This window comes from Xiphophorus couchianus, chromosome 22 (assembly GCF_001444195.1).
Source record: "Xiphophorus couchianus chromosome 22, X_couchianus-1.0, whole genome shotgun sequence".
Taxonomy (NCBI): domain Eukaryota; kingdom Metazoa; phylum Chordata; class Actinopteri; order Cyprinodontiformes; family Poeciliidae; genus Xiphophorus; species Xiphophorus couchianus.
Genome location: NC_040249.1, coordinates 22,090,155 through 22,105,300, shown reverse-complemented (window position 1 = coordinate 22,105,300; position 15,146 = coordinate 22,090,155). Strand labels below are relative to the sequence as shown.

Below are 15,146 nucleotides of genomic sequence, written 5' to 3'. Positions count from 1 at the left end.
GATCAGCTAGCCTACTGCAGCACACAATCCCTCCGCCTGCCCCCAGACAAATGATCTCTTTTTGGAAGCAGAGGAGGATGGGGGAGACTCTAGAATGTTCGCCATTAAAACCCTCATTCATGCAGGTGTCTGAGAATTTACTTTGCAAGAAACGCAAAGCTTATAGGTCAGCGGAAAATTAGATTCTGAGACTTTTCAGGAAAAGATCCCTGAGCAGATTCGGGGTTTGATAATGGTTCGGATCATTTCTTTGTATATATTTTAATAGGTACTAGTGTTTGTGGAAAAAACCTACACAAGGGTACACAGACAATTGGGCTGAAGTTGGTGCCATTGTATGATGTTCAGCCGGTACGTTCTGTATTTGGGCGCACATATGTTTGAACCTAAAGTCAAAATTACTGAGAAAGTTTTAGTAGTGCAAATCTGGAGTTCAAAAGTGCACCACTTTCCCAGCACAAAGTACATAAGGTCTCAGAATCTTCATCTTCTCCTTTTATCTTTAATTTCAAATTATGCTGCGGCGGTTTGAGGTTCCAACCTTTCCCCTGTTGCTTTTTGCTTCGCCAGTAACTGAATTCAAACTAAACGTTACATTTCACATAAAGGATTAGCCTCTCATTTTCTAAATATCATCCGTACTTTGTCAGACATTTGCTGGCATAGAGAAACGAGGGTGGAACATTCCTAAGAAAAAAGTTAAGGCGGTTTTAGAGACTCAAATATAGTCTCTAAGTTGCTTCTCTTCTTGTTCCTGTATTATTCCTTTAATATTCTTGTTTTTTGTGTAGTTTGTTCTTTTGTTCTGCTGTGATACTATAATCTTCCACATTCTCACTCTTGTCAAACATGATTTCAATTCAATCTCTTCTTGTGTTGCTCATAAAGGTTAAAAAGTTAGAAAACAACGTGGGAGCAGCTTGAGAATAAAACGTTTGCCTTTTTGGTAATTTGGAAGTTTTTTTAAATTATTTTTTTGAATAGAAAACTAAACTTTAAGTGAGTTAATCGAAATCTTTTTATGAATCCTGCTCTAGTTTTTAGCCAATACTTACTGCAACTGAGTCATATTTGCCAACTATTTGTATTGTTACTGTGTTGGTAATTTTTCTTTTCCTCTATTGCTTTATCAAGAGGCCTCTCTGGTAAATGAGATATTTTATTTTAATGCAACAACTTGTTGGGATCAAATCCTGATAGAAACTTTACTTCAAAATTCATCAGGCCACACACATATTTTGTTGCTTTTCTTTTTTTAAGACTTAAAAATCCACCATTAATCTATCTTCTTTACATAAAATTATTTCTATTGGACAATGTGAGAAAGGTGGGTTACAACTTTGGTAGGTTTTCACATCTATGCAAATATACAAATTCTACCCAAGCAGAGACTTTAAGCCAGGAAGGACCTTGTTGCTGTGAGTCCTTTGAATATTTTTGAAGTTCAAAGGCCAGTAAGCTAATTTCAGATATGTCACAGTACAGAACACGGTACAGTGTTTCCCCCCAGTTTGCATCTGTTTGTCCACCTATGATCGTTTAAATAAAACCGTTGTAGATTTGCAGCAGAGTTCACAGAATAGCTTCTCACTGCAGAAGGACCACTGGATGGGTCTAAAAGCTAATCCTCTTCAATATTTGTCAAATCTTTGTAAAGAACAAATTACAAGCTTGCAACTACAATGCATTATTTAGCAGAAAAAACTAACCTATAGTAATGGCTTTAAGTTATTAGCTTCACTTTATTCCAAGATTATGCCAGGCAGAGGATTGTGGGATTGAAGCCTCCAATAAGTTCTTATAGTAGTGAGAGTAAGAAGCTGCTCTGTCAGGCTTTTTAATTAAAATGCTTCAGTGAAACTTAATAAACTTCACAGGAAACCAGCAATGCAACAAAGCTGCCCAATACCCAGCAAAAAAAGCTTTATTGATCAGTGCTTAGTGGCATTTAAGAGTGGTTTAGTTTATTTTTATGCTGTATTCTGAAGGCTGAGTGTTACATAAGCTGTAGTTTGTGTCTCAAATGTCAGCTCTATAAACAGTTTCCCAAATGGAAAGTAACTGATTAAAAAGTCTTTTCTGTATTTTAATTTATTGTTGTACGACAGCTGAATATTCACATCAAGGAAATGATCACTGAAAAATTAGAAAATGAGACCAGAGTGATATGAACAGGAAAATCTGACAGCTATGTTGAGTTACAAAAGTCAGTGGCTTCACAAGAACGCAAACCAGCTACATGTGTCTCTGCAGATAAACAATTCAATAACTCATCCTATTAAAGCCATTGCTGCCCTCGAAACAAAAAGAAAAGATGGGAAACATATAAGAATGACAAGAAGAGTAAATATAGAAACCAAAAAACCAAAATCAGTGGCCATGCACATACAAAAGAAGTAAAGGGAAACTGTTGAATACATCTAATAGCATAAACAAATGTTTCCATGTCTATTCATCTGCAAAAAGAAATAGAATCAATGCGTGCATAAGAGATGCCAGTTGTTAAAATCTTTTATAAAAAGGAAAGATGAAACCAGCCTAATTTAAACCTCTGATATCAATGATCTGGCATCCTCGCATATGAGCTATCGTCTAACTGTCATGTTGAGAGCGCTTTCCAAGAAATCCAGACAAAATACCTGCAAATCAAATTAGATAAAAGGTGGACTCCTGTGTGCCTGGCCAAGGATTTAAAAATACCTCAAATTAATAAATTATTCTACAGAAAAGAAAGCTACCTGTGAATTTGAGATGATCAGCAATTTATTTCATGAAAAAATAAAAAGGGTCAATGCAGACTAAATTTTATTACCAGGTTTTGTAAGTTGTATGTTTTAGATCATCAAACAAATTTTTCATCTGACAAGGACAATATAAATAAACTTAAATGCAGTTTTCAAATGATAATGTAATTTCTTTAATCACATTATTTCAAAAGCTGTCTTCAGGCCTGTAGGACTGAGTGGATCATCATGGCTGAGCTTCCCTTCACCCAGGACAGCTCAGAAATCACAGGGAATGCTCCGTCAATATCCCAAAGTAATTGATCAATTATGCCACCAATGAATGAGTTTTAGAAAAATGTGAGATTTAGTTTTTCTTTGTCTCTGTGAAGATTTTATCTGTGAAAAGTGCAAAAACTATTTACTAACTTATCACTAATTTAAAATATTAAACAAGTCAGTATTGTATGGTAAATTATTTCTGGAAGAGGTTTTCATATTTAACCTTTCAAGCTGAGGTGAAATTTGTGTTTTCACTAATCTTCGTCTGCATCACCACTGCCTATGGCACTGACGCAAACAGGATTAAATGCTTACTTCTTTAAATACATCAAACGTTTCTCCAAACACAAATTATTGTTTCATCTGACATTTCAAGGACAATGTTAGTATGTAAACTGAGTTTATTCTGGAGATAGTGATTTAAAATGTGTACAAAAGTTAAAATAAAAGCAAATATACCAGAAATCTTTCGTTTTTCAGCATACAGTATATACAGTATTTGCCAGATGCAACTTTGTCAATACAACCATGTTGTTGAGATGGAAATGATAAATCCTCATATCTAGGGTCTATGTTGGGAATATACTGTACCTACAGCAAAAACACTAATTCTGTTTTTTAGACCATTTGTCTACTTATTAGTTTATCATAAGTCACATTGTCATTAGTATTAGGAAAACATGTAATGATTATGTTTCAGTGATGCAAAGAAGTGGAGGCAGAAGCAGTTTGTTATCATATTGTAGGAGAGGGCAGGTTGGGTAGGCGGTGATGCAGGCTACAGCACCGGCCTTGGGATGGACACAGACCAAGAATCAGGCCACCTACATATGAAAACCATCACTGAACACAGGGGGTCATCCTCACTCTCCACTGGGGTCACAACAAGGTGACTCTCCAAATAAAATGGTGAGGCAAATGACCAACAATACAAAGGCATTACCAGGCAAACTGCTACAAGTACCTGAAGCAACCCCCGTCTCCAGGATCACACACGTAATGAAATTACATCCCCAACTACCACTCACACCATACATTCAGCTCTACCCAGTATGCAAGACTAACATCAAACCCAATGGGAACACATCCATCTTAGATCAAATAAAGATTACACATTGCCCCAGGGTTTGAGCGTGTACATGACCAGTTGTTTGTTGCCTCTACCACATTGTCTGTCAATCATCTACTGCTGGAAATAGGCAGCATCCTACCATCCATTAATTTTTAACAGTGTTAAATACTCACAAGCAAAAATAATGGATGACTTCTATCTGTGTTTGAACTGATTTGAATGATTTTTTTGTACAAAAAAAAAAGAAACTTGGAACAGGAATTGCCTAGAAACGGCAACCCATGTCTCACCTTGAAGTCACTACAGTCAAAGATGAAATAGTAAAGTTGTGCACTGAATCAGTGTTTGACCTTCAAAGACCTACACACCACAAAAACTGGAAGAAAGATGAAAAGAACTGGTATCTTTCACACACACACATACACCCCCACACACAGATCGACACAACAGTTTAAGTCCTTTTCACCTCATACAAGTCAAGGCTAAGGAGGACATCAGTGCTTACCTCAACAGGGGCTGTTTAGGGGGTGGAGGTGGGTCACCGTCTTGACTCTGTGGAGACTTCTTGGTCACCTGCTTATAAATGTTCCTGGCTGTCACCCCGAGCCACAGCATTGTCGACAGAGACGAGTAGTGCAGCACGAACCCGACCTGAGGGGGTGACAGAGGGTGCATCAAATTATTTCTTTGACTTCTCTGAACTTAAACACCACCTTACAAGCACGTTCCTGGGGGAAAATGTCAGACGAGACAACGTTCGTTTAACTCAAAGAAAATATGTTCAAGACGATCTCACACACCTCACTATCAATGTCAGACCAAGGGTAACTCTGAAGACGCTTCCCTGCAAGACCAGAATGCTTCATTAAAGCGCAACAGTGGAAGAATAGGAAAATAGGCTTAAAAGTCCGATTGAACCATCAAGGTTGTTTGGGAGAAGAGAATCTTAGTGAGGCTACACTGGAGGATACAGAGCAGTTTCTTATCAGTTCAGCTAAATGATACGACGTGTGCACACTGAATAACAAGTCTGAATATAAATTATGATCACGTTGAACACCAGCACTGAGTGACTGCGCTTTTGCACGCAATGTACACATCTCCTTTCCTGCTCACTTTAATATTCATGAAATATGTTTGGAAGGTGGAACTGATCTAACTTTGTTTAAAGGCTTTGCCAGCTTACAGAAACAGAACCCAGATAGGGATGTGGCAAAGAAGAGATGAGCGTTTGGAGAATGGAGCGAGAAAATTAAAATGCTCTAAGCCTTTTTCACCACCCAGTCAGTCTGTTCATGATGAACTGCCAACCTGAGACACCCAATCAAATGGCTTCTCTCCAACATGATAGGCCTGGGGACTGAAGCTAGCATGCAGCGGACCAGACGCTAATTGGAAGTGTCCGTGAGCTGTTTATAGAGAGCAAAGAGCGGGTGGGAAGTCAATCACTGCTTTGGAGTCTGCACACTTCAGAGGTTCATTAGAGCCAAGAACAGACAGGAGGAGATGTTTTTTTAATATGATTACAAGAGGACAGGAAAAGATTTCAAATTATCGGAATCTGACTGATTAATCGCCTAAAGATGTTTTCCTATGTGAACTGCCGGATAAACAAATAAAGGCTAACCACTACTGAGGAGCAACAGTTGACTTCAATCAAAAAAGGAACATGAAATACATCATGAAGGTCAAACATTTTGGATTCTTGATCATTTATTTTGCCGTTGTTGGAGAAATAATGGTTTGAATAGTACGATTATACGGCAAACTACTTTAGTAATTTTTAAAACAGTTTTTTATGCATGCTTGGGATCTTTTTCTTTTTTTTCTCCTCTCCAGGGGGTCTTTTTGTGGGCTCTAGTGTCCCTTATACGAAAGTAGGCTGACAGGAAGGGGGGAGGTGAAGGGGGGAAGACATGCGGCAAATGTCGCCGGGTCCAGGAGTCGAACCTGCGCCGGACGCGTCAAGGTCTCCAAATATGGGTCGAGCTATCTCCTACGCCACCACGGCACGCCCACTTGGGATCATTTTACTATTAGAACAGCTAAATATGTCCAGGTGTCAACATATGATTAGAAGAGACAAGGAGTGAGTTTTCTGACTGTTAAAAGCTACGTTATGCAAAGAAACCTGACAAATTCTGCCAAGACACAAGGCAACATATCCGACCAGAATTATGGCTGAAGCTATTGATGGCTACAAAAAGTCTGAAGTCAAGATACAACTTGCTCAGAGAAATGTGTTATGTTTTGTGGACATATTTTAGCTTGAATGAATAACTTGGACATTGTCTAGAAAATCCACAGTAAGAATTGTCCGCCCAAATCTGTTCGATTTAATCAAAGTTGGATTTTGCAAAACCATCAGTTAAAAGAAACAAAGTTAAAAAACTAATACGAAATCCATGCCTAAGATGAGATTTTTTTGAATTATTGGATAATTTCTATGTTTTATAAAGATATGTTAAATTAATAAATTTCTGTATAAACTAGTACCGTTCATGTATTCCTTTGATATAGAATCTCAAGTTCTGTGTTATCTTTACATTTTATCTTTATATTTTCTATTGTGTGATGTTGACTGACTGGTGTGATTTTTGTCCCTCAGCATCCTTTTGCAGAGCTGCAATGTCCCCAAAGCTGAAAAGAACAGCAATTTAGGTTATCAAGACTCTGATGGAGCAGAAAGTAATCTGAAAGTTATAGCTTGACAGCTAGCTGCATGAAAAAAACAAACTCCTGTTGCCATTCAGACACAACGAGCCCCTCTCAAATCAGACAGCTGAGCAGCGAATTGGAAACATAACAGAAACAACAGTCCAGCATCTGAGACAAATGACTTATGGGCATCAGAGTCTCCTAGAAAAGCACACTGGTTGTGTGTTTATCTGCTGTGAACAGCCTGCTTTTTCCTATTTCCTTCACACAACCCGTCCTGTGTGCAGAAATAAAACATAGGTTAAAGTAGTAACTGGTCTGACAAGAATCAGAGCTCAGTGAAGAAGTCTCCTTTCTTTCAATATTAAAAACACAATATATAATCTGTTATGGGCCTGTGAAAATACACTGTGTGTATAAGGCAACTAGCTGTTTGATCATATCATCATTTTTATGTATGCTTCCAATTCCAGTACATAAAAATTAAATGTGTATTGGATTTGAGTATATGAGATGATGGCCTAAAGAGATCAATGCCCTACATCCAGGTGTAGATCATTATTGGGTCACTTTTCTTCCTCAAGCCAAATTGACTGAAAAATTGTTTCAGCTTCAGAGGAGAAAGCAATTCTAAATGTCTTTCAAATGGATGTCAGACTTTAAGGTTGCATGAGAAAATATAAAAAATGCAAGATAACTACCGAAAATTTGAAAAGAATGAAACATGAAGCTACTTGAAATGTCCTAGTCATGTTCCAGAAATACATGATTACAGAAAAATCCAAGGTAAGGAAGACTGGAATGTTCAAATGTTAAGATTACAACAAACGTCTGAAGACAGACTTTTCACAGGTTTAACAGACCAGATGAACAGGGCTGTGGGCTCCACTTCGACTTAACAGTAAGGTGAAAGTGGTCATACTGGTTTGAGCATAAACAAGGAAATCACCATAGAAATTAGGCTATTTTTGTGGAAAAGCAGAAGCTTTCAGCCTGCATACATCCAAAGAAACAAACAAACAAAAAAAACGGACAACAAGAATATCTGTGCCAAACCAAATTTGGCAAAACAAAGATGAAGACTATGATGCAAATCTGTGACGACAAAAGCTGAATAGAAACTGAACACAAATGTTTTGCTTTGCACAGTTTTGCAAAACATGTTTATATAATTTCAAGAATTTTTCTCATTTCTTTATTTATCATTTCTTTATCAATATTTAATAATGAGCAAATACATTTGAACTATTTATTATTTTCTCCCCTGTTTAAACAGCTATTTTTTTTTATCATACAACAATGATATGAATCAATGTAAATAATCTGAATTTAACATGTAGTTGATGGGAGCCTGGATTCTGCCTGCTGGTTGCTGGTTTGTTGGGGTAATAAGCAAGCTGAGAGCAGCAGACCCATGAGAGAAAGTGTGCCTTCCGTCTATGCTCATCTTAAGTGTATATTTAGAAATAGTCTACATTTGACCTTCTGCAAGATATCCTGACAACATCATCTATCAGCAGACCATCGGGTCTCAGAGGAAGAATCCTGGGTCCTTTTATGCTTCTTCTCTTCAGCTTTCTTTTAGACTCAAGTTCAGGGCCTGGAGTGGCCATGGAAGTACATTGATCTTGTTTCTCATTAATAATTTATCTCATTTAACCATATATTTTGGTAATATTGAAGGACTCACTTGACGATGTCCCATTTTCCGATTTCTGGTAGATGCCACCATATTTTACCTAAATTCTCCTGGTATTTCAGTTCTGCATGCCATGCACTCTGACAAGAATTTAGAAAATCCACACAGCAGTGCAGGATTTTTCTTTTACCTGGTTTTCTTCCTAAGCAGCACAATGGAATCTAAAGTGTCTAATGTAAAGTGGATGCCAATCATTTTGCAACATGGTTTAACATCATCAGGTATAAAAAAAGAGAAAGAAAATGGAAAAAATATGTATAAACTTGTACCATTCTTGCTGTACAAAAATCCTCCCGAGGGCCATAAGCAGCCCATGTACTGTACTTTGAAAATCCCTGGTTGAAACTCTATCCCAGTGCTCTCTTACAGTGAACATTAAAGATCTTTTTCACTCCCTTGTCACCCTGCTCATTGTGTGTTGTGACAAAATAAACATGGATCTTGGTCCTGCCTGGTTCAAGTCACTTCTAATTGTTATGAACTCTTTTTTGGACTCTGGAAAACATATGGGCATGTTTAGGCAGTTCACTATTTTCTTGTGATCATTTTCCACTGAAAAAAACAAACAAAAATGTAATTAAAATCAATTTTCAATAAGCCTTGGTTTGTCCCCTGATGTCCTCAAATGAAACAACATAAAACAAAATAAACTCATAAATAGGATTTTGCCAATTAATCTTGAATTAATAAAAAAAAACAACATATGGTGATAAATAATAAAATGGGTTATTTGCCAAGGTACTCAGGGCAACGGCTGGGCTGTGAAACAAACCAAGGGTGAAAGAAAAACCATGAGCTGACATTTAATTTTTCTGTCACAAATGTCAGTCCACAGACGGTATGTTTGACATGCCAAGACACTATGGCTGTTTTCAAGGAGACATATTTTCTTGAAAAAGCATTCAAGCTATTCTACAACTTGTCATCATCAGAGAAGTAATAAAAAAGTCCTGGATGTGTGTTTGAGCAAAGCAACGTTTGATACTTTTGTTGCTTTACAATAGTCAACACTAAGAAAAAAAAGGTTTCTTTCTCTTTATAATACAACTGACAAACAGCAGGAAACTATTTCACCTCTCCTTATTGAAATGTATAGAATATTATGCAGAATATTCATGCTACAGGTTAGAAGTAACACCTTTGAGCATCTATGCACAGTAGCACGGCCTGTAATGACAGCACTGACAAAGGAATGCTTCCAATAGTTTTAGCTTATGTTTGCTAACAATGGTAACTGGCAACATGTCCAGGACGTACCCTGCCTCTCAAGTGAATGGATGTTATGTATCTGATGTTACCTACATCGGTCTTTTATTGTTTTCATGTATTTTAATCAGTTCACCCAAAAGTTTTTCATGAGCAGAAAGCTCAGGTGCTCTCAAATTGGACCCACAAGAAGAAGAAACCAATCACTACATTTCTTGTTTTTTCTCGCTTTCCATTCCACCTAATTTCACAGCGATACACTAATGAGGAAATCCTCTATGTGTGTCTTCTTAAAGCTGCCAGCTCAATGTAGAGTCACATCTAGGTCACATCTTGTGCTAAGTTTCGTTCTTAATTAATGTTTGTTGCTCTACCAACAGTCTCTGTCACAGAGCAATCACCTGAAACGTGGTGTCCAAATGTAGATGTTCTGATGTGAGGAAAAGGTATAGAAGGAGTGAAAGGAAGGATATGTTGCTCTGTTGCTAAAAACAGCCACCGAAGTGATGCAGTGTGACAGCTGGGGTGGCGTTCAAGTCGATATTAAAGCAGGCGCTGTTTGAAGGAAAGACAGAAACTGAGATTAGAGATAACTTTGAGGCCTCAAAGACATGAGATCCTCCAGAGAAACCACGCCACAGTTCAAGACAGGGGAAACAGGCACATAAGGACAGGTGGGTGTCAAAGTGTCTGCCTGAAATTTAGCAACCACTCCTAAAAATGTTTTTTGGAGGGAGAGCAAGCACTTTATTTCAATCCTGAACATGTGCACAAAAGCTGGATGGTGGGTGACACTGCAGGCACTGCTTGGAGCTGTATAAGTGGTTGACAGTGTGTGTGTCCCATGTGATCTTACGTCTCCTATAGTAGTTCTGCAATTATCCCAAATTGTGTCCTGGCAAACGTTATGGGCATCTGCCCAAAATCTGCTCAGAGTTATCCCGTTAGCATTGATTGAATCAAGGAATGGCATAAAAAATATGTTCAGTAGCCCTGAGACAAAGACAGACAAATAAAACCAAGCCATAAAAAGTTGCCGAGCAGCAGCGGGGCCAATTATGTTAACAGACTGAACATGAAGCATGATGCTGAAGCTTTACACACATTGACTGCCAACCCACCAGTTTAAATTCCCTTTAAGTAACATATCAGAACAGTAAACTTTGCAGTAGTTCACCTTTTCTAACATATAAACTGCTATGTGAAGATATGTGGCTATAAGAAATAATACTATATCGACTCAAGGTGGCGTACTGAACACTGTGTTGTACATAATTTCACATAATTTCCACGACATGACATGTTCAATTCATTTCAGTTAAATTCAAATTAACTTTTTGTATATCAAAGAACCTTTAAATGTCCAAACTCATATCTTCCAAATACCTTCAAAGAGTTGCTGTGGCTGTTAAAGCTGTGAGCAGGACGGATCTCCACTAGCAACCAGTCTAGCAACAAATCTAAAGAGGCGTCTGAATGAAGACTGTTGCTGTATGACCTTCTAAAAGTTCAATATCCAGGCAGCAGAGACAACGTTCCACAAAAACATCTCCTGAATCAGAATCACAGCAGAATTGTTTCCCACCACTGCTAATCCACCTCATTCGCTTTTGCCACTCTCCTGTAAATCTATATCTGGCTGTACGGTTGGAAAGCCAGACGTTTGAGACGGGGAAATAATCCTGACCTTTTGTGATTGATGGAATAGATAGCTTGAACTTTCTCCTCCTCTCTTTGCTCTCTGGTCCTGATCTGCATCCATGGAGCCTCCTTATTAACTTCTCTGGGATTTTTGGTTGAATAATTCACAGACAATGTTGGCTCTGAATCATGAATAATTTACGAAGGCAGAAAGACTCGTTTAATTACACTTTTGTCACTGGGCCTAGCAGCCATCTTGGTTCAGATTTAGCAGCAACGATGATGTAAATAAATGCGTAAAACAGCCATTCTGATGCTTAAAATATAATAACTAGTCCTGTAAACATAAATACACTTACAGGTAGTGTATAAAATTACGGCAGAATATCTAACAGATCCTCTGTGGGTTTACTGATATTCATCTATACAACCAAAAACAGCACTGAATGTTGAAGGTACAAGGGATGTGAATAGGAAAGGATCTGCATTGGTAGATATTAATATTCATATATGCATGTCATAATAAGAAAAAAGTGTTACAGTAGCTGAATGGGTAACATGAAAAAGTTATGGCCTGTAACTAATATCTCACATGTTCTGTTATTAGTCATGTAATTTACAGAAAGCTTTTTCTCATTTCCTAATAAACAGTCATTTGTAGATATTATCAACAAAAGGAATAGAGTCACACTCTTAATTTTGCATGATTTTATACAACTTGATAAAAAATCTTGATTTAAGATAAAAAAAATAAATAAAAACAGCCTTAAGCATGCACTCATTTTGTGTTATATCAGGTCAGCTCTGTGGTAAACTATTTATTTAAAAGCCAAAAAAGCCATCTGATCACCATGCGCACCTTTCATTGCCACTGCAGTCTTGGTTTTTAATAACACGTAGCAAGTGGCCTGGAAACTGAAGATAAAAATGAGTTCCTCACATCGATTAAGCCTTTCTGTCATGGCCACATAATTATTGTTCTATCGGCCATTGTGGCTGTGCTTTGCTGTAAAGATTACGCTTATTCTCATGCTCCATCTACCTTAAAATAGCTCGATGCCGTTCATTACTGAGCTTTGTGCTTCAACACAGCAGATAAATAGAATGCATTGTGCAGTCGTTTAAGAAAAAAAGATTCTTTTTTGTGGTTGCCTTTTCCAGTTTTTCTGTAAAAACTATTTCAGTGGTTAAAAGGAAATTGTCAGAAGTTTTAGCTAGAAAAATGGAAAATCTTCAAAATATGAAACATACTGTAACTAAATAGTTCACTTCTCCATTGTTTTTCAAAGTGAATAATCAATTCATCTATCCACCCTCTAAACCCAGTTTTGCAAGAGGCATGGTTCGCCCCAGACGGAACAGCTGTGGCCTCTCCGTACAGAACGTCTGCTGATGTCCGCAGATCACAATAAATAAATAATCACTCCTTCCAAACAATTCTGCCTGTGTATCCTGGATAATTTGCTTCAGCTGCAACAGTTTTTTTTTCTGGTTCAAATGAGTAACTGTTTGACTACAGCTGCAGTCTAATTATCCATCTATTGTTGTGAAAAAACCCGTCAAAGATGGACTTATAGAGTGAATGTTGTGACAGATGGTGTCCTCAGAATAACATTTTGACAGGTCCATTACTGTAGTTCAGATAAAAGCTCACCAGTAAAACAAAGACGGATGATGTGGGGAAAAACATATATAAATGTGTGGCCGGAGAGGGCAGGAATCAAACCCAAAACTTTTAAATTAAACTACGATTACCAGTGGTGTGTCGCCCAACAACTGAAAAGAGAAAGTTGCACACAAAAAAAGAATCATGCCCTTTAAATTTAACTTCAAAGCCATGCCCACCGTGGGTGACTCCATGAATGTTTAATTTTAATTTTATTTCAAGAAAACAATTTATAAATGATGTTAATTACAAAGGACTAAACCTTCACTTTCATTCATTTTAACCTTCTGAGTCTATTGAAAGATCCCTTGTTACTTTGTCCTGCCTTGACCTCACAAGGGTTATACGGCTAAATAACAGTATAATTAGCAATATATTAAACTCTGTCTCCATTATGCACTTAGTGCAGATAAAAGCTTCTCTGATTACTGCAGACTGAATGTTTAATTGTGGAACGATTGCATTCAGGTGACACACTGAAACGGTGTTAAAAAGACATTCATCTGTTTACACAGCACTAAATCCATTCCTGATAAGGACTCTGCAGTCTGTTGGTCCACCATAGATATAAGCAAAAACATCATAACAGAGTTATGGAGATTCATTGTTTTTTCATTGTGTTGACATTTTTATTGGTAACATGAACAGCAAACAGGGAAACAGGCACATAAATCTTTTGTCCAAAGGAAAGTGTATTGGGTATACTTTGGAGTGTTTATCACCATATGTTAAGATGATATAAACCTAAAATCTATTCTTCATAACCACCAATTAGTCATAAAACTATGACCACCAGCCTAAAAGAGAGACTATCCTCTTTTTGCTGCCAAAACCACACTGCTAAATCACTGCAGTAGCAGAGTGCTAAATTTCTTGACAAATGTGTAATTATGGGCCATTAAATTTAGGCTCTGTGCTTCATAAGTGTTGGGTGATCTCCTACCCAACAGATTTCATTCAAAGCCGATACCTCCAAAAATGGTTTTGAGTTTATTTCAGCCATAAAAGTGTAAAGTTTGTAAAGATGACAGAACAAGGTAGGACAATATGTTCTCCCTCTCTATATGATTGTATTGACTTGACCACATATTAAACACTGGATATGTTTGTTTCGTAAAGTGCTTTGAAGCAACCTTTTTTGTAAACCCGTTCTATATAAATAATTTTAATCGAATCAAAGCTACAGCTATTATTGTAAACCATGCTGCATGCAACTGTTAAGCAGTTGTGACACTTGAGTTTTTTCTGATCCTGTATTCACTGCAGTGTGTTGAGTCTGTGGACTGCAGTGACACGGCGCATCTGGCTGCTTTCACACACATGGTGTTTGATTACTTTACCATAAAAGAGGAGTTTTTGACATTACTGCTACTGAAAATCACTACAAAGGGAGTTGACATCAACTGTGCAACAAAGGGGGAGTTGTTGGAAATAAATTCCTGTTGAAATTGATGGCGCACCATCAATGACAAACACCTTATACAAAGACGGTGGACTTATGAGTGCAGACATTCATACTGTTTGTTTATTTGTTTTTGACAAAATGTGAATTAAAAGAAGTTCAAGTCATTCAATCATACAGCATCACATGCTGTTGAATCTTATTTCATTACCTCAGTTTTACACATTTTTTTGAAGTGCTCTTCAGGAGTGATACTCATTTTTTTCTTTGTGTTCATTTTCATTTCTACCATTTTGAAATAAAGCAGCAAATACAACACTCCAATGCTTGTGAATGAAATTTTTTGAACACAATGTGTGTTGATATGCTTTATTATATGGAAAATAAGCATTCACTTATGACTTGTGGAAGTTGGATATTTAGGTAAATTTTGCCAAGCATGAGTAGCTCTGATGTTTTTGTGTAAAAGGAGGTCACAGAAGATAAAAGGTTGCAGACCCCTGGTTTAGATCAAAGCACACTTATCTGTCAAAGTAACCCAGTCCAAGTCCAGACCTGACTTAAATTGGGATCTGTGGCAAGATAAAAAACATATATACAGTACAGACCAAACGTTTGGACACACCTTTCTAATTCAATGGGTTTTCTTTATTTTCATGACTATTTATAAGGCAAGAAATTCCACTTATTAACCTGACAGGGCAGGTTGACCTATGAAGTGGAAACCATTTCAGGTGACGACCTCTTGAAGCTCATCAAGAAAATGCAGAGTGTGTGCAAAGCAGTAATCACAGCAA

General features: G+C 37.4%; 1 protein-coding gene across 1 annotated transcript in view; it reads right to left on the bottom strand.

The window, feature by feature from the left end:
• The window catches only part of adgra1b (adhesion G protein-coupled receptor A1b), a 198,753-nt gene that overhangs the window by 11,278 nt on the left and 172,329 nt on the right, over nt 1-15,146 (bottom strand). Inside the window, exon 17 of the mRNA XM_028007742.1 lies at nt 4,583-4,728. Within this exon, the coding sequence (XP_027863543.1) occupies nt 4,583-4,728 (146 nt within the window). The remainder of the gene's footprint in view (nt 1-4,582; nt 4,729-15,146) is intronic.